Source organism: Scyliorhinus canicula, chromosome 27 (genome assembly GCF_902713615.1).
Source record: "Scyliorhinus canicula chromosome 27, sScyCan1.1, whole genome shotgun sequence".
Taxonomy (NCBI): domain Eukaryota; kingdom Metazoa; phylum Chordata; class Chondrichthyes; order Carcharhiniformes; family Scyliorhinidae; genus Scyliorhinus; species Scyliorhinus canicula.
The window spans coordinates 3,279,487-3,303,736 of record NC_052172.1 but is presented as its reverse complement, the minus strand read 5'-3'; the positions used below and the strand labels follow the sequence as shown (position 1 = coordinate 3,303,736).

General features: G+C 51.7%; 1 protein-coding gene across 1 annotated transcript in view; it reads right to left on the bottom strand.

Annotated features, from left to right (window-relative positions):
* Window positions 1–1,603: 1,603 nt before the first annotated feature.
* Window positions 1,604–24,250, bottom strand: part of LOC119957683 (neuroblast differentiation-associated protein AHNAK-like) — a 25,058-nt gene continuing 2,411 nt past the window's right edge. Inside the window, exons 2-3 of the mRNA XM_038785759.1 lie at window positions 13,700–13,917; window positions 1,604–10,363 (exon numbers count right to left, since the gene is read on the bottom strand). Of these exons, the coding sequence (XP_038641687.1) occupies window positions 3,230–10,363; window positions 13,700–13,917 (7,352 nt within the window). The 3' untranslated portion in view covers window positions 1,604–3,229. The remainder of the gene's footprint in view (window positions 10,364–13,699; window positions 13,918–24,250) is intronic.

The window sequence follows — 24,250 nt, the reverse complement described above, 5'->3', positions numbered from 1 at the left end:
CTGAGAGTGGGACAGTGTGTGTGTTAGTGATGGAGGAGCTGGTATCTGAGAGTGGGACAGTGTGTGTGTGTTAGTGATGGAGGAGCTGGTATCTGAGAGTGGGACGGTGTGTGTGTTAGTGATGGAGGAGCTGGTATCTGAGAGTGGGACAGTGTGTGTGTTAGTGATGGAGGAGCTGGTATCTGAGAGTGGGACAGTGTGTGTGTGTTAGTGATGGAGGAGCTGGTATCTGAGAGTGGGACAGTGTGTGTGTGTTAGTGATGGAGGGGCTGGTATCTGAGAGTGGGACAGTGTGTGTTAGTGATGGAGGAGCTGGTATCTGAGAGTGGGACAGTGTGTGTTAGTGATGGAGGAGCTGGTATCTGAAAATGGGACAGTGTGTTAGTGATGGAGGAGCTGGTATCTGAGAGTGGGACAGTGAGTGTTAGTGATGGGGGAGCTGGTATCTGAGAGTGGGACAGTGTGTGTGTGTTCGTGATGGAGGAGCTGGTATCTGAGAGTGGGACAGTGTGTGTGTGTTAGTGATGGAGGAGCTGGTATCTGAGAGTGGGACAGTGTGTGTTAGTGATGGAGGAGCTGGTATCTGAGAGTGGGACAGTGTGTGTGTTAGTGATGGAGAAGCTGGTATCTGAGAGTGGGACAGTGTGTGTGTTAGTGATGGAGGAGCTGGTATCTGAGAGTGGGACAGTGTGTGTGTGTTAGTGATGGAGGAGCTGGTATCTGAGAGTGGGACGGTGTGTGTGTTAGTGATGGAGGAGCTGGTATCTGAGAGTGGGACAGTGTGTGTGTTAGTGATGGAGGAGCTGGTATCTGAGAGTGGGACAGTGTGTGTGTGTTAGTGATGGAGGAGCTGGTATCTGAGAGTGGGACAGTGTGTGTGTGTTAGTGATGGAGGGGCTGGTATCTGAGAGTGGGACAGTGTGTGTTAGTGATGGAGGAGCTGGTATCTGAGAGTGGGACAGTGTGTGTTAGTGATGGAGGAGCTGGTATCTGAAAATGGGACAGTGTGTTAGTGATGGAGGAGCTGGTATCTGAGAGTGGGACAGTGAGTGTTAGTGATGGGGGAGCTGGTATCTGAGAGTGGGACAGTGTGTGTTAGTGATGGAGGAGCTGGTATCTGAGAGTGGGACAGTGTGCGTGTTAGTGATGGGGGAGCTGGTATCTGAGAGTGGGACAGTGTATGTGTGTTAGTGATGGAGGAGCTGGTAGCTGAGAGTGGGGTAGTGTGTGTTTGTTAGTGATGGAGAAGCTGGTATCTGAGAGTGGGACAGTGTGTGTGTTAGTGATGGAGGAGCTGGTATCTGAGAGTGGGACAGTGTGTGTGTGTTAGTGATGGAGGAGCTGGTATCTGAGAGTGGGACAGTGTGTGTGTGTGGGTTAGAGATGGAGGAGCTGGTATCTGAGAGTGGGACAGTGTGTTAGTGATGGAGGAGCAGTTACATCTTACCGATGAACAGTAATCTAGCAATATTTGTCTCTCGTGCTGTTTTTACTCCCATTAACTGCTCTGTGTGAGGTCACATCAGGTTAGGAACATCTTTAGGTTGGAGGGTAAAATATCTTTTCATCAACTCGTCTGAACGCATTGAAAGGATTTCAAGACTTTTTCATTTGAAACAGGATTTAATAATTTTTGTACAGACAATATTAAAAGCAGGAAATTAACAGATCTGTAAAAGGTATGAACACAGCAAATTATTACATTCTCCAAAATAATTTCCTCACACTCTCTCCAGGCAGACTGTGTAAATATGGCTTTAGTTCATTATTTCAGTGTCCATTAATACGAAACATCAGAGTGTTTGTGAGTCTGGCCCAACAGTCTTTCAGAGGAATCTAAGAACTAAAGTGGGCAGATGACCTTCAATAAAAAGCCGGTTGGAGCGTGACTAATAGGAAAGATGAACTATCACTCGCCAGCAGACCTGACCAATTTAGTCACGCTTTCCCCAGAAATCCTGATGTATTTAACCCAGCCGCCATCACCAGTCCTGGCCAATTTAACTTGACATCACTGGCAGCCTTGCCTTGGTCAAAGTTAATGAGTTAGAATAGAAACGACAGAACTAGAGAACTGCCCTGGTTTGTAACGGACTCCAGTAATTAACCCTTCACACACTAAAAGTGCTGAATATACCCGAAAAGCAGGCAATAAACACACTTTGAATGGCTGCATGAAAACTGTTAACGGGGCATAAACACTTTGAGTTTTTTTCAATTGGGATCCAACAGAATCCCTAATAATCCTCCAGTTCCCTTGTTCTCGGAATGGGAGTGTGCAATCCTTGAGTTCTCCGAGGCCTCCCTATCGCCTTCGCTAAACCTGTTGCTGCAAGTAACTCCATACGGTTCGAACAATGAATTAAGTATTAGCACTGCTGGAACCCGACCGTGTACACTGAGCGAGCTGACCCAGGCATCCCTTCCCATTTCACATCTCATCCTTATTGCTTTGCAAAGACCTGATGTTGAATAAAATGAAGCATCAATATATTAGACTGGCCAAGATCCTTTGATGGCTTCCACGGGCAAAGCAAGCAGGATGGGGCCGGTTCACCCCCACCGGAATTCATTTGCCCCTATCACACCCCACTCACCCTTTTGGGATCCATTCACTTTGTGCACACCCTGTGGGACTAATTCACTTTCACGGCCTCACTTTCACTCCGAGATTCACTCACCCCTATTCACTCTGAGGGATTCATCCTCTTCAATAATTCTTCCCGAAGATTCCTCTTAAGAATACAAAATGAAATGTTCGGCTGTACAAGCTCATTAGCCATGACATGGACTTTTAATTTACCATTAATATATTAGGGCCACAATACTTATGTAAAATCGCCAACCTAAGCAGAATGTTTGAAGCGGCCAAGAGAAGATTAATGGTGAGTGCCGGCGAGGGAACATATTGGTGAGTGTTAGTCACAGAGGAGGTTTCAAATGAGTTGCGTTCTGTGCATAGCCTTCCATTAGAAGATCACAGTTTGGCTCACACAGTTTCAGAAACAGTATCTAGCTCTAACCGCCATTCCTAGCCCGGGGGGGGGGGGCTCCAGCCAGTATTGTTTTATGCCAAACATTAGTCCAGTCATCTCTCTCTGCCTGCCTACCGAAATGCAGGAATGCTGTTAATTTGCCGGAAGGCCCCAAGTGAGGGAGATCTGTACAACACAAAGTCTCTGCCCATTCGCTGGCATTGGGTCTTCACCGTGCTGCTTCTGGCCTCCAGCTAAATGCTGGTCGATTTGTCGGTCAGAGTTTCTGCTTTCGCCTGCTTTGTGCCCTTGGGCGCCATGGCAGAACCTTCTCCGACGAATATTTTCTCCTCGGAACTGTGCTCCTCGTGGTAGACGGTGGTGAAGCCCACCCGGGGCATTTGGAATTGAAAGTGCCGTGCCGCAGACTCCTCGTCCTCCAGCTGCAGCTCCGAGACAATGTTGTTCTGGTATTCGGCGGAGCTGGGGTCCAGCACCCCCTTGGACTTGGGGCCCAGAGAGAACTTGGGCAGTTTGAACTTAGCGGACTTGTCCTTGATTTCCGACTCGTCTTTCTCCTCACTTTGGCCGCCCGCGGTGCCTCTCAGTTTGGACCCCTTGCCCGAGTCAGACAGAGCTGAGGCAGCGCCCTGAACAGAATACATTCCTTTGAACTTGCCCGAGCTGAAGCCCACTATGCTTTTAGACTTGCTGTGCCCGGCATCCCCGCTGGACTCCAGCAGTGCCAGCTCAGTCCTGGCACACGATGTCACCAGGTTTGCTGCCTCCGGGTCCTCCTCCTCTGGTGCCCTTTTCTTTTTGAAAGCGGCAAAGGTGATTTTAGGCCCCTTGACTTTGGCGCCCCTCACGTCCCCTCCGTTGACTCTGGGGGACGAGGTCTTGAAAGACGGGCCAGAGCTGGACAGGGGCCCGGCGTCCTCCTTGGACAGCATCATCTCCGTTTTGACCAGCTGGAGACTCAGCTCGCTGTCTTTGACCTTGTGGTAGGGTGAGGAAAACTCCACTTTGGGGAGCTTGATCTTACCAATCACCCCTTGGCTCCCAGCCAGCTCACTCTCCCCGTTCACCTGGAACCCCGAGGCGTCGCCTGGCTGCAACGCCACAGCTGAACCCGGCCCACTCAAGGTAAAGTCCACTGTGGGCATTTTAACGGGCGCCAAACTAACCTTGGGCAACTTCAATTTCATTTTGCTATCCGCCTCCCCACTTTCCTCAGCTGCCGGAGTCTTTCTCCGGCCAGTTTGAATCCCCCAGTCCTCTCCTTGTTTTCTCGATGCATCCGCCTCTACGCCCCCATTAAACTCTGATGTTTTGTTTTTCGACCAAGAGATCCCAAAGCTCGGCATCTTGACCCTGGACATTTTCACTTTGGCCTCTGAACTGTCAGCCTCCGGTGGCGTTCCAACGTCAAGGCCTCCCTTTGCACCTGCGGATTTGCTGTGGCCTTTGTCCTTGGGCGAAGATGTCTTTGAAAAGCCAAACAGCTGCTTTCTAACTTTGTCGGTTTTCACTTTGCCCTCAGATCCTGACAGTTCTGCATCAGGAGAGTCAGTGTCGGCCTTGAGCGACATGTAACTGGCACCCCTGCCCTTTGCTGTGCCTTCACTCTGGGTGACCACACCAGTGGCCAACCTCACCTCCTCCTGCTGAGTGACCTTTGGCAGTTCCACACCAAACTTTGACATTTTGCCTTTCAGCTTGCTTAGCCGACCCTCTGAAACATCCAGCTCCGCTTCCGTGGCGCCAATGTCCACCTGTGGACATTTGAGGTCTATTTTAGTTTTTGACGCCGAACTGCCCGCAGTGGCCCCTGTACTGCTTCTATCTCCTGATCGCTCTTGGCTTTTGTCCTTGGACACGGAAGGGCCAAATAAGGGGAGCTCGATCTTGGGCATCTTCAACTGAATGTCAGCATCGGCTTCCCAAAGACCCCCTCTGCCCTCCAGTGGTCGCAGGGCAATTTCAGCGCCACTTCCTTCCACCCCAGCTGATGGATCTCCCATCTTGGGCGTTGAAATTTCAACGGTGGGCATTTTAAACAGCCCTGTTGAGGATGTTTCTCCTGAACCCGCGCCGTCTTGACTGACCCGTCGAGCATCTGCACCTGCTTCGATCTCAGCTTTTCCCCCTCCACCTGAGCCATCTGTGGGCAAGTCAATCCCAACTTTGGGCATCTTCGCCATCAGCATCTGGAACTTGCCATCCGCGTCCACCTCTGGACCCTGAATACCGACCTCAACCTTTGACCTTTGCACACCCCTTTCTGACATCTTCACCTGCGTTTCCACCGCAGCGTCGCCATCCATCCTGCCTGTCCCGGCGATGGTCAAATCAGGCATGGTCAATTTAGGCATTTTGAACCAGGATTCGGAAGTGTCCGAGCTTACACCTGGGGCTTGGAGCTCACCTTTTATCTGTACTCCTGCTGTCCCTTTCACCTCAGCTTTGGCTTCTCGGTCAGGAGAGACGACCTTACCTTTGGGTGAACCCCTGTCGAAATCAATGTCCACTTTTGGTGTGGGAATGGTGATTGACGGCATCTTAATCTTGAACTTTTCTGACTTTCTGATGCTGTCTGCCTCACGATGGCCCTCAAGCTTCCCAGACGCTCCCGCGCTGGGTTCCACTACCCCCTTGCGGTCTTTCCCCAGCGAAATGCCAAGCATGGACATTTTGGATTGAGATGCTCTCACCTTCCCCTCCCCGCCCTCCAGCTCCAAATCGGCTTCCGCCTGGGTGGGTTTTGGCGAAATCCCAAATTTTGGCAGTTTCAGCTTCAATTTCCCCCCCTCTGTTTCCACGTCAGACTTGGCCGCCTCTTCGGACCTAACTTTTGTGCTGATCTGAAACTTGGGCATCTTGATTTTGCCCCCTTTGATTTTGCCCTCTGGGCCTTCAACCTCCACCCCTCCCTCCACCCGGGAGCCTTTCATTTCCACTTTGGACTTTGACTTCGATTTGTCTGTTGGCAGACTGGCATCTGGGTCAGTACCCTTTGTCTCCGCGGTGGAAGTGCCGAAACCAGACAGAGAAACCTGCGGCATCTTTATTTTGAATTCCCCTCCTGCAGTTTGAGTGTCAGTTTTGGGGCCTGTTGCCTCATGAGCCACCTTTTTATCTCTGGACAAAGTGATGTCAAGGTCGATATCTGGAGCCACCAGTTTGGGTGGTGAGAACTTTGGCAGAGAAAATCCAGGCATTTTAAATTTTCCTTCTGCGTCAGGTTCCTCAACTTCAAGTAGCGAGGCATCCATATCGACGTCAACTTCGGATTGTTTAACTTTGGGGAAAGAAATGTCAACTTTTGGCATCTTTGCTTTGAACATCATCCCCTTGCCTTCAGTGTCCTCCACATGATAATCCACAGATGCCGAAACTTCAGCGGCACTCTCCCTCTCCCTTGACCCAGGCAAACCAAACTTGGGCATTCCGAACTTGGGCATCTTTAGCTTGAACTCTAAGTCTTCGGGTTCAGAGGTTAACAAAGCCACCTCGCCCTCAGCCTTTCGTACAGAGGTGTCGACCTTGGGGACAGACAAACCGAGATCAACATCTGGAGCCTTCACTCTGGGCACAGAGATGTCAACGGATGGCATTTTCACCGAGGGGAGCTTCTGTTTCTCCTCCAAATCGGGCACTGCCACCTGGCCTTTCACTTTCGGAATCTTCAAATCCCCCCCATAGGTTTTCAGGTCGACTTCTGAAACATCGACCTCCGGCCTTGGCAACAGGCCCTCGGCATCTACCTGTTTTACCGGAGGCACCGAAATCTCGATAGATGGCATCTGTATACTTGGCATTTTCAATTTGCTGCCGGAACCTTCTAGTTCAGTATCTAAAGTGGCAGATTTGGTGCCTACTTCCAGCTCTGCTTCTACTTTTGGACCTAAGATACCAATATTGGGCATTGTAAAAGAAGGCATCTTCAGTTTGATGTCAGGTCCTTCAGTGGCCAGGTCGGCCTTGGAGCTGACGGCCACCTTTGGTGCTTTCCCACTGGCACCAGGGTCCTTCACCTCTATTTTGCCCTTTGGTAAACTGGTCTCTGAAGGAAGACTCACTTCGGCTTCGAGAGACTTGCTTTTAAACGCAGACATCCCAAACTTGGAAGTTTTCATAAAGGCTGATTTTACTTTTCCCTCTGCTTCAACTTCTGCTCCTTTAACTTCAACCCTACCTTTCAAAATGCCTTTATCGACGCCAGGGCCTCTTGCACCAGGAATGGAGATGTCAACACCGTCTTCGTATTTCTTGGACGTTCCAAATGTCGGCATCTTGAACTTGGGCATCTTTAGTTTGAATTCTTTCCCTTTCAGTGTTTCGTCATCAACACCGGGGTCGACAGATGGTCCTTTGATATCAACACCGGGGGCTTTCCCTTTTCCCTTTGCTGCCGGAGAGGACGCCTTCCCTTCGACCTTTGACACGCTGCCATCGGCCTCTTTACTCTTCGAACCAAACTTTGGCAGCGAGAGTTTGGGCATTTTCACTTTCACGTCAGCACCTTCACTGCTAACTCCTGCTGGATGGCTATCTCTCTCACCTGCAGCGGCCAAAGTCGATTTCACTGAAGGAAGGCCGAGGTCGACCTCCAGGATCTCGGTCTGAAGCGCAGGAATGTCGATTGTGGGCATTTTCATTGAAGGTAGTTTCAGCTTCAGCGTTGAGCTTTCGACCCGTTCTGTATCAGCCTCCCCCTTTGAGGCTTTTCCATCGCGTTTGCCGCTCTTGATGTCGACCGTTGGGCCGGATACATCAACTTCACCCGGTTTCAGCTTTGGAAGAGCTACTTCAAATTTGGGCATTTTAAGCTGTGCACTTTTTACCTTGCCATCTGGGCCTCCAATTTCCAATCCATCCCCTGCTTTCACATCAACGTCTGCTCCAGCCTCTTTGCCCTTCACTGAAATCTCAAACTTTGGAAGTGACACCTTTGGCATTTGAAACGTGGCATCAGGGCCTGTCAGGGCAATTCCCGGCATCTGGCTAATCTGTGATTTAACGCTGGCGCGGGGAACCTTGCCATCCCCTCCGACAGCAATGTCAGCAATTTCTGCATTCTCTTTGGGAAGGCAGACATTAATATCCATCTCTGGTATTTTTACCTCGGGCGCTGAGATGTCAATTGTTGGCATTTTAAGTGACGGCACTTTTCCTTTAATATCAACCTCAGGGCCGTGTACTTCCCCTGCCACCTCTTTACCGCTGGCTGATAGACCAAATGTCGGCAGTGACACTTTTGGCATTTTCAGCTGCAGAGCGGGTGGCTCCGGACTCAATTCGCCTGGTTGACTGTCCATCTTCGGTACTCCAATGCTGACTTTCGGAGTCTTGACACCACCTACGACACTGGGTGCTATGACCTCTGCCTTACCCGCCGGAAGATGAACATCAGGGATCTTCATTTCAGGCGCTGAAATGTCAATTGTTGGCATTTTGACTGCTGGCAGTTTCCCCAGGATACCAAAGCCAGGGCCGCTCGCGTCGGATTCAGCGCGAAGATCTGCCTCAACCTCCGCATGTTTCATTTTGGGTAGAGACACTTCAAATTTGGGCATCTTCATTCCTTTGAACTTGGCATCTTCGCCATCTGCCTCCAGTTTTCCGCCCACCTTTGCCTCGGCCTCCTTGCCGCTGGCCGAGATGTCAAACTTTGGCAGTGATACTTTTGGCATTTTCAACTTCAGGTCAAATCCCTCGGAACTCGCTTCAGGTCTTTGACCCTCGACCTTTGGCCCGCCAATGCTGACTTTTGATGTTTGCAGGCCCGCGGCAATCCCGGGGGAAGAGACCTCTCCTTTATAAGCAGGAAGCTGAACATCCGGAATTGTTACCTTGGGCATTGCAATATCAATGGTTGGCATTTTCACCGAGGGCAGTTTAATTTTTGCTTCAGGTCCTTCCACTTGGAGGCCCCTGATATCCATTTTGGCTTTGGAGACCTGTACCTGGGACACAGGAACCTTTACTCGTGCTTCAGTCTTTGGTGGGGAGCCGTCAGCCTCACCCTCTCCTAGCTTCACTTTGGGCAGAGAGATCTTGAATTTTGGCATCTCTAACATCGGGCCTTTCACACCCGGACCTTCGACTTCCATTTCCCGGCCTTCTTTGCTCTTGGCAGAGATGCTGAATTCTGGGAGTGATACTTTTGGCATCTTCAATTTGGCCTCGGGCCCTTCAATGCTAATGTCAGGGGGCTTGACATCAACTCTTGCTGCTGTATGGTCAGCCTTGCCCTTTGGTAGGCTGATATCAAAATCTGGTGCCTTAACCTTGGGGGCTGAAATATCAATTGTCGTGATTTTCTGTGCAAGTTCTTTAACTTTTCCTTCCAGGCCTTCTGCTTTGTAACTACCGATAACAATCTCGACACCTCGAGGAGCCACATCTACTTCTTCTGTTTGTTTCATTTTTGGTACAGAAATGTCAATGCTGGGCATCGATATTTGAGGCATCTTCAGCTTGCCCTCTGGGCCTTCCACCTCACCGACTGCTTCTCTGACTTTTGGACCTGTTATATCGACCGCCTCGCCATCCTTTAATCCAAATGATGGCATCTTCAGCTTAAAGCCAAGTCCTTTGGCATTCGCGTCACCGTCAACTGATGGGCCTTTGACAGCTTCTTTACTTTCTACTTTGACTTTAGGACCTGTTGTATCGACCGCCTCGCCATCCTTTAGCCCAAATGATGGCATCTTCAGCTTAAAGCCAAGTCCTTTGGCATTCGCGTCACCGTCAACTGATGGGCCTTTGACATCGAGTTCAGCTTTCGGTAAACCAATATCTATTTCAACCTTAGGGGCTTTTGCTGGGATCCCAAGACCCAATTTTCCCTCCGGTGCTTCTCCCTCAGCTCCACCAGACACCTTGAGTTCAGTTTTAGCTTTAGAAATGGGGACATCTCCTTTCCCTTTTTTAGATTTAGTCAGCCAATTAAGAATTGGCACCTTGGCTTCGGTTTTCACTCCAACCCCAGCTCCTTCGAGTTCTTTTGTCCTGACCTGTGACAGCCTCACTGTCGCGGCGCCTTTAGGCTCGGGAGGTTTCACGCTGACGTCGGCCTTGGCCTTCCCCGACTCCCTTGCCCAAAGTCCCGGGAACGTGAGTTTCTTCTTCTTGTCTTTCACCTGCCCCTCTCCCAAGGCGAGTTCAGCTCCGACCTCTGGATGCGTCAACCGGGCCTCACCTTTCAAAGCGGCTGCATCGCTGGGAGAAGTAATGGTCAGCTTCTTAAACGTGGAGAATTTCGGAAACGCAAACTCCACGTCTACCGGCACATCCAGTTCCACATCGGCCTCCTCCTTGCTGAGGATCTTCCCCTTCATTAGCTTCTTCGTTTTTTTGACAGGCGAGATGCTCTTGACACTCTAAACAAAAGACAAGGATATTAGTCTCCAGGATGAAACAGGGGCTCTCCTTAACTACAGCAAGCAGCTTGTCAATTCAAAATCATTCTCTCCATTTTAGCTGTTCCTGAATAACATCCACTGTGGTCGACACTCAGCATATTACTGGAGTAAGGGACTTGGTAAAGGAACATCACACCATTCAGCCCGAGAAGCTACCCAAGGAGCTGTCTAGCTCACTCTCGTTCTTCTCCCTCACTAACATAGAACACAGAACATACAGTCCAGAAAGAGACCATTGGGCCCATCGAGTCTGCACTGACCCATTTAAGGCCTCACTTCCACCCTATCCCCGTAACCCAATAACCCTTCCTAACCTTTTTGGACACTAAGGGCAATTTATCATTATGGGCAATTGGGTTGTTGGGTTACGGGTATACGGGTTACGTGGGTTTAAGTAGGGTGATCATTGCTCGGCACAACATCGAGGGCCGAAGGGCCTGTTCTGTGCTGTACTGTTCTATGTTCTATGTTCTATCATGGCCAATCCACCTAACCTGCACGTCTTTGGACTGTGGGAGGAAACCGGAGCACCCGGAGGAAACCCACGCAGACACGGGGAGAACGTGCAGACTCCGCACAGACAGTCATCCGAGGCTGGAATTGAACCCTGGTCCCTGGAGCTGTGAAGCCACAGTGCTAACCACTTGTGCTATCGTGCTGCCCATAGCGGTCAATCTTCAAAAATAAAGCACGGTGGCACAGTGGTTAGCATTGCTGCCTACGGCGCTGAGGACCCGGGTTCGAATCCCGGCCCTGGGTCACTGTCCGTGTGGAGTTTGCACGTTCTCCCCGTGCCTGCGTGGGTTTCACCCCCACAACCCAAAGATGTGCAGGATAGGTGGATTGGCCATGCTAAATTGCCCATAATTGGAAAAAAATAATTGGGTACGCGAAATTAAAAAAAAATCTTCAAAAATAAATTAGTAAACCTATGCTGCCTGTCTTTGATCCACACGATGCATCAGAGGTTTTATTAATTTAAATTTGAATTTATAGATCTTAAAGGTTTTGTGCATAATTACCATTGAACAGACTGGAATATGGCTACCTAGTGGGCGGCACTGGGAGAGTGTATCAACATCAGAGTGCTACAAGCAAAAACTGTTTGCAAAGTGCACACTTCAGATCATTAATCAGATGGTGATAGAATCTCCTGAGTTTTACTGGACTATTCGTCCGTTTACTGGTCCCTTATCTTGTCCCACTCTCCAAAACAGCCTCTGCACAACACCGCACTGTCTTACTTCGAGTCTGCACCGGCTCTTGGAAAGAGCAGCCTTCCCAACCCTACACCTACAGCCTATCCCCATAACCCAGTACCCCCACCCAACACTGACGGCAATTTTGGACACTAAGGGCAATTTAGCATGACCAATCCACCCAACCTGCACATCTTTGGACTGTGGGAGGAAACCGGAGCACCCGGAGAAAACGCACGCAGACACGGGGAGAACGTGCAGACTCCGCACAGACAGTGACACAAGCCGGGAATTGAACCTTGGACCCTGGAGCTGTGAAGCAATTGTGCTAACCACTATGCTGCCGTGCTGCCCTTTGATCCTTTTGATCCTGTTGTTTTTCCCACTCTCTTTGTGAGGCGCCCATTCTCCAGGTGGGCTCCCACACGGAAGAACAGTCCGCCCAAAGGAGCGGGACGGAGGGGTACCTGACTGCCTCTTTCACAGCCCTGCCAAAGGACCGGACGGAGGGGTACCGAGGGGTACCTGAGTGTCCCTTTCACAGCCCTCCCAAAGGACCGGACGGAGGGGTACCAAGGGGTAACTGAGTGTCCCTTTCACAGCCCTCCCAAAGGACCGGACGGAGGGGTACCGAGAGGTACCTGACTGTCCCTTTCACAGCCCTCTCACAGGGGCAGAGGTTTTGCTGAGGGGTATCGACTGCCCATTTCACATGAGTCTAAGTTTCCAATGAAATGGAAACCAGGCTATGTACAAATCGGGCGGGAGATTTGAGTTTCCTTTCCAACTGTAAGAGAAAAAATTCACCCGTCCATTTAGAGAAAGTCGTCATTTTGCAGGGAAGGTTCCTGAATAATCCTGGACATTTTTTTGAAAATCTCACTTTTATAAAGCCACGGAGAAGTCCACAGCGAGTAGCTCAAAGAAACTTAGTTTATTTACAATAAAAATTAAATACATCACACGATAGATCACAACTGGGTCTGACTTGTCGTTGCTAAGTTAGCTGGCCTTATCTGACATACACATTGTTAAGAGGTTCCCAGATGTTCTTTGTGTTGCGTATTTCAGGATGGTTTGCGTAGTGTTCACAAAGACCACAACATAGCTTTCCACTTAAACAAAGCTATGATTTTATTTACACTACTAAACTGGGATTCCACACTTAGTCCTTAAGAATACACAACTGAGGGCAGCACGGTGGCGCAGTGGGTTAGCATTGGTGCCTCACGGCGCCGAGGTCCCAGGTTCGATCCCGGCTCTGGGTCACTGTCCGTGCGGAGTTTGCACATTCTCCCCGTCTTTGCGTGGGTTTCGCCCCCACAACCCAAAGATGTGCAGGGTGGGTGGATTGGCCACGCTAAATTGCCCCTTAATTGGAAAAATTGAATTGGGTACTCTAAAAAAAATTTTAAAAGAAAGAAAAAAAAATACACAATTGATCAATAACATCGAACTACATTTAGGGGCAGCACGGTAGCATGGTGGTTAGCATAAATGCTTCACAGCACCAGGGTCCCAGGTTCGATTCCCGGCTGGGTCACTGTCTGTGCGGAGTCTGCACGTCCTCCCCGTGTCTGCGTGGGTTTCCTCCGGGTGCTCCGGTTTCCTCCCACAGTCCAAAGATGTGCAGGTTAGGTGGATTGGCCATGCTAAATTGCCCGTAGTGTCCTAAAAAGTAAGGTTAAGGGGGGGGTTGCTGGGTTATGGGTATAGGGTGGATACGTGGGTTTGAGTAGGGTGATCATGGCTCAGCACAACATCGAGGGCCGAAGGGCCTGTTCTGTGCTGTACTGTTCTATGTCTATCTACTGCTAATCTCACTAACTAGTATAAACTATAATCTAACCTTACTCACACTATCTGCTCTTGCGACCTTCACTAGCTGGCTCTTGCATATACTCCTCCTCGAAGGACTAGCATCACTGCAGTATATAGTTGTATCTGCAGCTCCCTCCAGCGGCTACTCTCAACACTACATTAACCCTTGCGAAGCAGATAGTTATGATAATACCACACACTGCCCCTTGACGAGGGAGCTAATTCTCTGCAAGGTTTATGGGTAGGTTAACGGTTCCCACCCCGTAACACTTACCAATTTAGTCTTTTTGGCTTCTGGCCCTTTCAGCTCGAGGTTCCCGGTCTCTGAGGAAATGGCCACGTCGGCACTGGGCACAGTCCGCTTGAGGCAGAAGGCAACTTTGTACGGCTCCGCACTCTGGAGAATCTTCATCACATCTTCATACTTGGCATTGTCAAAGTAGACCTTGGCACTGAGGAGCTGATCTCCTGCAGAGACACAACCACAAACATCTGTCGGAGAAGGAGAAGGGGAAAGGGTGTCGGCTTTCCGCCATGTGCCATCGGAGAGGAGAGGGACAATCCCACCCAGCAGGGAAAGCACGGAGTGGATGAAGGGAACAGTGGGGAAAGGTGCAGTGGGTAAACGACCCAATACAAAAATCTGAGGAAATAACAGGTGTTAGTTGATCAAATGGGTGAAGCAGGGAAGAGGAGAAGGGAAAGGATAAAATGGGTAAAAGCTGCAGAAGGTTAGTGACGAAAGAGAATTGAACAAACACAAAGACTACTTGATGAAGTAAGTAGAGATTACAAAGAGTTTAAGATACTGCCAGCAAATGGTACAGCGGGCAGAGGGTAAAGCTGGGATCGATCCTGAAACAGTGTTACAGCCATGATCAGATTGCAACGTCAATGTCAAGTTTATAACTACTCCACAATTCTGGTGCTGTCATTAATCCACAATGGAGCCCAGGATGACAGTGTGTCGCACAGTGTCCCAGAGTGTGAAAGGACAGTGTGTGACCCACTGTCCCAGAGTGTGAAAGGACAGTGTGAGCCCAACTGTCCCAGAATGTGAAAGGACAGTGCGCGACCCAGTGTCCCAGAGTGTGAAAGGACAGTGTGTGACCCACTGTCCCAGAGTGGGAAAGGACAGTGTGTGACCCACTGTCCCAGAGTGTGAAAGGACAGTGTGTGACCCACTGTCCCAGAGTGGGAAAGGACAGTGTGTGACCCAGTGCCCCAGAGTGTGAAAGGACAGAGAGTGACCCACTGTCCCAGAGTGTGAAAGGACAGAGAGTGACCCACTGTCCCAGAGTGTGAAAGGACAGTGTGTAACCCACTGTCCCAGAGTGTGAAAGGACAGTGTGTGACCCACTCTCCCAGAATGTGAAAGGACAGAGAGTGACCCACTGTCCCAGAGTGTGAAAAGACAGTGTGTGACCCAGGTCCCAGAGTGTGAAAGGACAGTGTGTGACCCAGTGTCCCAGAGTGTGAAAGGACAGTGTGTGACCCACTGTCCCAGAGTGTGATAGGACAGTGTGTAACCCACTCTCCCAGAATGTGAAAGGACAGAGAGTGACCCACTGTCCCAGAGTGTGAAAGGACAGTGTGTGACCCAGGTCCCAGAGTGTGAAAGGACAGTGTGTGACCCACTGTCCCAGAGTGTGTAAGGACAGTGTGCGACCCAGTGTCCCAGAGTGTGAAAGGACAGAGTGTGACCCACTGTCCCAGAGTGTGAAAGGACAGTGTGTGACCCACTGTCCCAGAGTGTGAAAGGACAGTGTGTGACCCACTGTCCCAGAGTGTGAAAGGACGGTGTGTGACCCAGTGTCCCAGAGTGTGAAAGGACAGTGTGTGACCCAGTGTCCAAGAGTGTGAAAGGACAGTGTGTGACCCAGTGTCCAAGAGTGTGAAAGGACAGTGTGTCACCCAGTGCCCCAGAGTGTGAAAGGACAGTGTGTGACCCAGTGTCCCAGAGTGTGAAAGGACAGTGTGTGACCCACTGTCCCAGAGTGTGATAGGACAGTGTGCGACCCAGTGTCCCAGAGTGTGAAAGTACAGTGTGTAACCCACTGTCCCAGAGTGTGAAAGGACAGTGTGTGACCCACTATCCCAGAGTGTGAAAGGACAGTGTGTGACCCACTGTCCCAGAGTGTGAAAGGACAGTGTGTGACCCACTCTCCCAGAATGTGAAAGGACAGAGTGTGACCCAGTGCCCAAGAGTGTGAAAGGACAGTGTGTGACCCACTGTCCCAGATGTGAAAGGACAGTGTGTGACCCAGTGTCCCAGAGTGTGACAGGACAGTGCGTGACCCACTGTCCCAGAGTGTGAAAGGACAGTGTGTGACCCACTGTCCCAGAGTGGGAAAGGACAGTGTGTGACCCACTGTCCCAGAGTGTGAAAGGACAGTGTGTGACCCACTCTCCCAGAGTGTGAAAGGACAGTGTGTGACCCACTGTCCCAGAGTGTGAAAGGACACTGTGTGACCCACTCTCCCAGAATGTGAAAGGACAGAGTGTGACCCAGTGCCCAAGAGTGTGAAAGGACAGTGTGTGACCCACTGTCCCAGAGTGTGACAGGACAGTGCGTGACCCACTGTCCCAGAGTGTGAAAGGACAGTGTGTGACCCACTCTCCCAGAGTGTGAAAGGACAGTGTGTGACCCACTGTCCCAGAGTGTGAAAGGACAGAGAGTGACCCACTGTCCCAGAGTGTGAAAGGACAGTGTGTGACCCACTGTCCCAGAGTGTGAAATGACAGTGTGTGACCCAGTGTCCCAGAGTGTGAAAGGACAGTGTGTGACCCACTGTCCCAGAGTGTGAAAGGACAGTGTGTGACCCACTCTCCCAGAATGTGAAAGGACAGAGTGTGACCCAGTGCCCAGAGTGTGAAAGGACAGTGTGTGACCCACTGTCCCAGAGTGTGAAAAGACAGTGTGTGATCCACTCTCCCAGAGTGTGAAAGGACAGTGTGTGACCCACTGTCCCAGAGTGTGAAAGGACAGTGTGTGACCCACTGTCCCAGAGTGGGAAAGGACAGTGTAGAGTGTGAAAGGACAGTGTGTGACCCAGTGTCCAAGAGTGTGAAAGGAGAGTGTGTCACCCAGTGCCCCAGAGTGTGAAAGGACAGAGTGTGACCCACTGTCCCAGAGTGTGAAAGGCAGTGTGTGACCCACTGTCCCAGAGTGTGAAAGGACAGTGTGTGACCCACTGTCCCAGAGTGTGAAAGGACAGTGTGTGACCCACTCTCCCAGAGTGTGAAAGGACAGAGTATGACCCAGTGCCCAAGAGTGTGAAAGGACAGTGTGTGACCCACTGTCCCAGATGTGAAAGGACAGTGTGTGACCCAGTGTCCCAGAGTGTGACAGGACAGTGCGTGACCCACTGTCCCAGAGTGTGAAAGGACAGTGTGTGACCCACTGTCCCAGAGTGTGAAAGGACAGTGTGTGACCCACTCTCCCAGAGTGTGAAAGGACAGTGTGTGACCCACTGTCCCAGAGTGTGAAAGGACACTGTGTGACCCACTGCTCCCAGAATGTGAAAGGACAGATGTGTGACCCAGTGCCCAGAGTGTGAAAGGACAGTGTGTCACCCACTGTCCCAGATGGGAAAGGACAGTGTGTGACCCAGTGTCCCAGAGTGTGACAGGACAGTGCGTGACCCACTGTCCCAGAGTGGGAAAGGACAGTGTGTGACCCACTGTCCCAGAGTGTGAAAGGACAGTGTGTGACCCACTCTCCCAGAGTGTGAAAGGACAGTGTGTGACACACTGTCCCAGAGTGTGAAAGGACAGTGTGTGACCCACTGTCCCAGATGTGAAAGGACAGCGTGTGACCCAGTGTCCCAGAGTGTGACAGGACAGTGCGCGACCCAGTGTCCCAGAGTGTGAAAGGACAGTGTGTGTCCCACTGTCCCAGAGTGTGAAAGGACCGTGTGTGACCCACTGTCCCAGAGTGTGAAAGGACAGAGAGTGACCCACTGTCCCAGAGTGTGAAAGGACAGTGTGTGACCCACTCTCCCAGAGTGTGAAAGGACAGTGTGTGACCCACTGTCCCAGAGTGTGAAAGGACAGTGTGTGACCCACTGTCCCAGAGTGTGAAATGACAGTGTGTGACCCAGTGTCCCAGAGTGTGAAAGGACAGTGTGTGACCCAGTGTCACAGAGTGTGAAAGGACAGTGTGTGACCCACTGTCCCAGAGTGTGAAAAGACAGTGTGTGACCCACTCTCCCAGAGTGTGAAAGGACAGTGTGTGGCCCACTGTCCCAGAGTGTGAAAGGACAGTGTGTGACCCACTGTCCCAGAGTGGGAAAGGACAGTGTAGAGTGTGAAAGGACAGTGTGTGACCCAGTGTCCAAGAGTGTGAAAGGACAGTGTGTCACCCAGTGCCCCAGAGTGTGAAAGGACAGTGTGTGACCCACTGTCCCAGAGTGTGAAAGGACAGTGTGTGACCCACTGTCCCAGAGTGTGAAAGGACAGTGTGTGACCCAGTGTCCGAGTGTGTGAAAGGACAGTGTGGGACCCACTGTCCCAGATGTGAAAGGACAGTGTGTGACCCAGTGTCCCAGAGTGTGACAGGACAGTGTGTGACCCAGTGTCCCAGAGTGTGAAAGGACAGTGTATGACCCACTGTCCCAGAGTGTGAAAGGACAGTGTGTGACCCACTGTCCCAGAGTGTGAAAGGACAGTGTGTGACCCACTCTCCCAGAGTGTGAAAGGACAGTGTATGACCCACTGTCCCAGAGTGTGAAAGGACAGTACGTGCCCCACTGTCCCAGAGTGTGAAAGGACAGTGTGTGACCCACTGTCCCAGAGTGGGAAAGGACAGTGTATGACCCACTGTCCCAGAGTGTGAAAGGACAGTGTGTGACCCACTGTCCCAGAGTGTGAAAGGACAGTGTGTGACCCACTCTCCCAGAGTGTGAAAGGACAGCGTGTGACCCAGTGTCCAAGAGTGTGAAAGGACAGTGTGTCACCCAGTGCCCCAGAGTGTGAAAGGACAGTGTGTGACCCAGTGTCCCAGAGTGTGAAAGGACAGTGTGTAACCCACTGTCCCAGAGTGTGAAAGGACAGTGTGCGACCCAGTGTCCCAGAGTGTGAAAGTACAGTGTGTAACCCACTGTCCCAGAGTGTGAAAGGACAGTGTGTGACCCACTGTCCCAGAGTGTGAAAGGACAGTGTGTGACCCACTCTCCCAGAATGTGAAAGGACAGAGTGTGACCCAGTGCCCAAGAGTGTGAAAGGACAGTGTGTGACCCACTGTCCCAGATGTGAAAGGACAGTGTGTGACCCAGTGTCCCAGAGTGTGACAGGACAGTGCGTGACCCACTGTCCCAGAGTGTGAAAGGACAGTGTGTGACCCACTGTCCCAGAGTGTGAAAGGACAGTGTGTGACCCACTCTCCCAGAGTGTGAAAGGACAGTGTGTGACCCACTGTCCCAGAGTGTGAAAGGACACTGTGTGACCCACTCTCCCAGAATGTGAAAGGACAAAGTGTGACTCAGTGCCCAAGAGTGTGAAAGGACAGTGTGTCACCCACTGTCCCAGATGGGAAAGGACAGTGTGTGACCCAGTGTCCCAGAGTGTGACAGGACAGTGCGTGACCCACTGTCCCAGAGTGGGAAAGGACAGTGTGTGACCCACTGTCCCAGAGTGTGAAAGGACAGTGTGTGACCCACTCTCCCAGAGTGTGAAAGGACAGTGTGTGACCCACTGTCCCAGAGTGTGAAAGGACAGTGTGTGACCCACTGTCCCAGATGTGAAAGGACAGTGTGTGACCCACTGTCCCAGATGTGAAAGGACAGCGTGTGACCCAGTGTCCCAGAGTGTGAAAGGACAGTGTGTGTCCCACTGTCCCAGAGTGTGAAAGGACCGTGTGTGACCCACTGTCCCAGAGTGTGAAAGGACAGAGAGTGACCCACTGTCCCAGAGTGTGAAAGGACAGTGTGTGACCCACTGTCCCAGATGTGAAAGGACAGTGTGTGACTCACTGTCCCAGAGTGTGAAATGACAGTGTGTGACCCAGTGTCCCAGAGTGTGAAAGGACAGTGTGTGACCCAGTGTCACAGAGTGTGAAAGGACAGTGTGTGACCCACTGTCCCAGAGTGTGAAAAGACAGTGTGTGACCCACTGTCCCAGAGTGTGAAATGACAGTGTGTGACCCAGTGTCCCAGAGTGTGAAAGGACAGTGTGTGACCCAGTGTCACAGAGTGCGAAAGGACAGTGTGTGACCCAGTGTCCAAGAGTGTGAAAGGACAGTGTGTCACCCAATGCCCCAGAGTGTGAAAGGACAGTGTGTGACCCACTGTCCCAGAGTGTGAAAGGACAGTGTGTGACCCAGTGTCCCAGTGTGTGAAAGGACAGTGTGTGACCCACTGTCCCAGATGTGAAAGGACAGTGTGTGACCCAGTGTCCCAGAGTGTGACAGGACAGTACGTGCCCCACTGTCCCAGAGTGTGAAAGGACAGTGTGTGACCCACTCTCCCAGAGTGTGAAAGGACAGTGTGTGACCCACTGTCCCAGAGTGTGAAAGGACAGAGAGTGACCCACTGTCCCAGAGTGTGAAAGGACAGTGTGTGACCCACTGTCCCAGATGTGAAAGGACAGTGTGTGACCCACTGTCCCAGAGTGTGAAAGGACAGTGTGTGACCCACTGTCCCAGATGTGAAATGACAGTGTGTGACCCAGTGTCCCAGAGTGTGAAAGGACAGTGTGTGACCCAGTGTCACAGAGTGTGAAAGGACAGTGTGTGACCCACTGTCCCAGAGTGTGAAAAGACAGTGTGTGACCCACTCTCCCAGAGTGTGAAAGGACAGTGTGTGACCCACTGTCCCAGAGTGTGAAAGGACAGTGTGTGACCCACTGTCCCAGAGTGGGAAAGGACAGTGTAGAGTGTGAAAGGACAGTGTGTGACCCAGTGTCCAAGAGTGTGAAAGGACAGTGTGTCACCCAGTGCCCCAGAGTGTGAAAGGACAGTGTGTGACCCACTGTCCCAGAGTGTGAAAGGACAGTGTGTGACCCACTGTCCCAGAGTGTGAAAGGACAGTGTGTGACCCAGTGTCCCAGAGTGGGAAAGGACAGTGTATGACCCACTGTCCCAGAGTGTGAAAGGACAGTGTGTGACCCACTGTCCCAGAGTGTGAAAGGACAGTGTGTGACCCACTCTCCCAGAGTGTGAAAGGACAGTGTGTGACCCAGTGTCCAAGAGTGTGAAAGGACAGTGTGTCACCCAGTGCCCCAGAGTGTGAAAGGACAGTGTGTGACCCAGTGTCCCAGAGTGTGAAAGGACAGTGTGTAACCCACTGTCCCAGAGTGTGAAAGGACAGTGTGCGACCCAGTGTCCCAGAGTGTGAAAGTACAGTGTGTAACCCACTGTCCCAGAGTGTGAAAGGACAGTGTGTGACCCACTGTCCCAGAGTGTGAAAGGACAGTGTGTGACCCACTCTCCCAGAATGTGAAAGGACAGAGTGTGACCCAGTGCCCAAGAGTGTGAAAGGACAGTGTGTGACCCACTGTCCCAGATGTGAAAGGACAGTGTGTGACCCAGTGTCCCAGAGTGTGACAGGACAGTGCGTGACCCACTGTCCCAGAGTGTGAAAGGACAGTGTGTGACCCACTGTCCCAGAGTGGGAAAGGACAGTGTGTGACCCACTGTCCCAGAGTGTGAAAGGACAGTGTGTGACCCACTCTCCCAGAGTGTGAAATGACAATGTGTGACCCACTGTCCCAGAGTGTGAAAGGACACTGTGTGACCCACTCTCCCAGAATGTGAAAGGACAGAGTGTGACCCAGTGCCCAAGAGTGTGAAAGGACAGTGTGTGACCCACTGTCCCAGATGGGAAAGGACAGTGTGTGACCCAGTGTCCCAGAGTGTGACAGGACAGTGCGTGACCCACTGTCCCAGAGTGGGAAAGGACAGTGTGTGACCCACTGTCCCAGAGTGTGAAAGGACAGTGTGTGACCCACTGTCCCAGAGTGTGAAAGGACAGTGTGTGACCCACTGTCCCAGATGTGAAAGGACAGCGTGTGACCCAGTGTCCCAGAGTGTGACAGGACAGTGCGCGACCCAGTGTCCCAGAGTGTGAAAGGACAGTGTGTGTCCCACTGTCCCAGAGTGTGAAAGGACCGTGTGTGACCCACTGTCCCAGAGTGTGAAAGGACAGAGAGTGACCCACTGTCCCAGAGTGTGAAAGGACAGTGTGTGACCCACTGTCCCAGATGTGAAAGGACAGTGTGTGACCCACTGTCCCAGAGTGTGAAAGGACAGTGTGTGACCCACTGTCCCAGACTGTGAAAGGACAGTGTGTGACCCACTGTCCCAGAGTGTGAAAAGACAGTGTGTGACCCACTCTCCCAGAGTGTGAAAGGACAGTGTGTGACCCAGTGTCCAAGAGTGTGAAAGGACAGTGTGTCACCCAGTGCCCCAGAATGTGAAATGACAGTGTGTGACCCACTCTCCCAGAGTGTGAAAGGACAGTGTGTGACCCAGTGTCCCAGTGTGTGAAAGGACAGTGTGGGACCCACTGTCCCAGATGTGAAAGGACAGTGTGTGACCCAGTGTCCCAGAGTGTGAAAGGACAGAGTGTGACCCAGTGCCCAAGAGTGTGAAAGGACAGTGTGTGACCCACTGTCCCAGATGTGAAAGGACAGTGTGTGACCCAGTGTCCCAGAGTGTGACAGGACAGTGCGTGACCCACTGTCCCAGAGTGTGAAAGGACAGTGTGTGACCCACTGTCCCAGAGTGGGAAAGGACAGTGTGTGACCCACTGTCCCAGAGTGTGAAAGGACAGTGTGTGACCCACTGTCCCAGAGTGTGAAAGGACAGTGTGTGACCCACTGTCCCAGAGTGTGAAAGGACACTGTGTGACCCACTCTCCCAGAATGTGAAAGGACAGAGTGTGACCCAGTGCCCAAGAGTGTGAAAGGACAGTGTGTGACCCACTGTCCCAGAGTGTGAAAGGACAGTGTGTGACCCACTGTCCCAGAGTGTGAAAGGACAGTGTGTGACCCACTCTCCCAGAATGTGAAAGGACAGTGTGTGACCCACTGTCCCAGATGGGAAAGGACAGTGTGTGACCCAGTGTCCCAGAGTGTGACAGGACAGTGCGTGACCCACTGTCCCAGAGTGGGAAAGGACAGTGTGTGACCCACTGTCCCAGAGTGTGAAAGGACAGTGTGTGACCCACTGTCCCAGAGTGTGAAAGGACAGTGTGTGACCCACTGTCCCAGATGTGAAAGGACAGCGTGTGACCCAGTGTCCCAGAGTGTGACAGGACAGTGCGCGACCCAGTGTCCCAGAGTGTGAAAGGACAGTGTGTGTCCCACTGTCCCAGAGTGTGAAAGGACTGTGTGTGACCCACTGTCCCAGAGTGTGAAAGGACAGAGAGTGACCCACTGTCCCAGAGTGTGAAAGGACAGTGTGTGACCCACTGTCCCAGATGTGAAAGGACAGTGTGTGACCCACTGTCCCAGAGTGTGAAATGACAGTGTGTGACCCAGTGTCCCAGAGTGTGAAAGGACAGTGTGTCACCCAGTGCCCCAGAGTGTGAAAGGACAGTGTGTGACCCACTGTCCCAGAGTGTGAAAGGACAGTGTGTGACCCACTGTCCCAGACTGTGAAAGGACAGTGTGTGACCCACTGTCCCAGAGTGTGAAAAGACAGTGTGTGACCCACTCTCCCAGAGTGTGAAAGGACAGTGTGTGACCCAGTGTCCAAGAGTGTGAAAGGACAGTGTGTCACCCAGTGCCCCAGAATGTGAAATGACAGTGTGTGACCCACTGTCCCAGAGTGTGAAAGGACAGTGTGTGTCCCACTGTCCCAGAGTGTGAAAGGACAGTGTGTGACCTACTGTCCCAGAGTGTGAAAGGACAGTGTGTGACCTACTGTCCCAGAGTGTGAAAGGACAGTGTGTGACCCACTGTCCCAGAGTGTGAACGGACAGTGTGTGACCCAGTGTCCCAGAGTGTGAAAGGACAGTGTGTGACCCAGTGTCCCAGAGTGTGAAAGGACAGTGTGTGTCCCACTGTCCCAGAGTGTGAAAGGACAGTGTGTGACCTACTGTCCCAGAGTGTGAAAGGACAGTGTGTGACCCACTGTCCCAGAGTGTGAACGGACAGTGTGTGACCCAGTGTCCCAGAGTGTGAAAGGACAGTGTGTGACCCAGTGTCCCAGAGTGTGAAAGGACAGTGTGTGACCCAATGTCCCAGAGTGTGAAAGGACAGTGTGTGACCCACTGTCCCAGAGTGTGAAAGGACAGTGTGTGACCCACTGTCCCAGATGTGAAAGGACAGTGTGTGACCCACTGTCCCAGAGTGTGAAAGGACAGTGTGTGACCCACTGTCCCTAGAGTGTGAAAGGACAGTGTGTGACCCACTGTCCCAGAGTGTGAAAGGACAGTGTGTGACCCACTGTCCCAGAGTGTGAAAGGACAGTGTGTGACCCACTGTCCCAGAGTGGAAAGGGCAGTGTGTGACCCACTGTCCCAGAGTGTGAAAGGACAGTGTGTGACCCACTGTCCCAGAGTGTGAAAGGACAGTGTGTGACCCACTGTCCCAGAGTGGGAAAGGACAGTGTAGAGTGTGAAAGGACAGTGTGTGACGCAGGTCCCAGAGTGTGAAAGGACAGTGTGTGACCCACTGTCCCAGAGTGTGAAAGGACAGTGTGTGACCCACTGTCCCAGAGTGTGAAAGGACAGTGTGCGACCCAGTGTCCCAGAGTGTGAAAGGACAGAGTGTGACCCACTGTCCCAGAGTGTGAAAGGACAGTGTGTGACCCACTGTCCCAGAGTGTGAAAGGACAGTGTGTGACCCACTGTCCCAGAGTGTGAAAGGACAGTGTGTGACC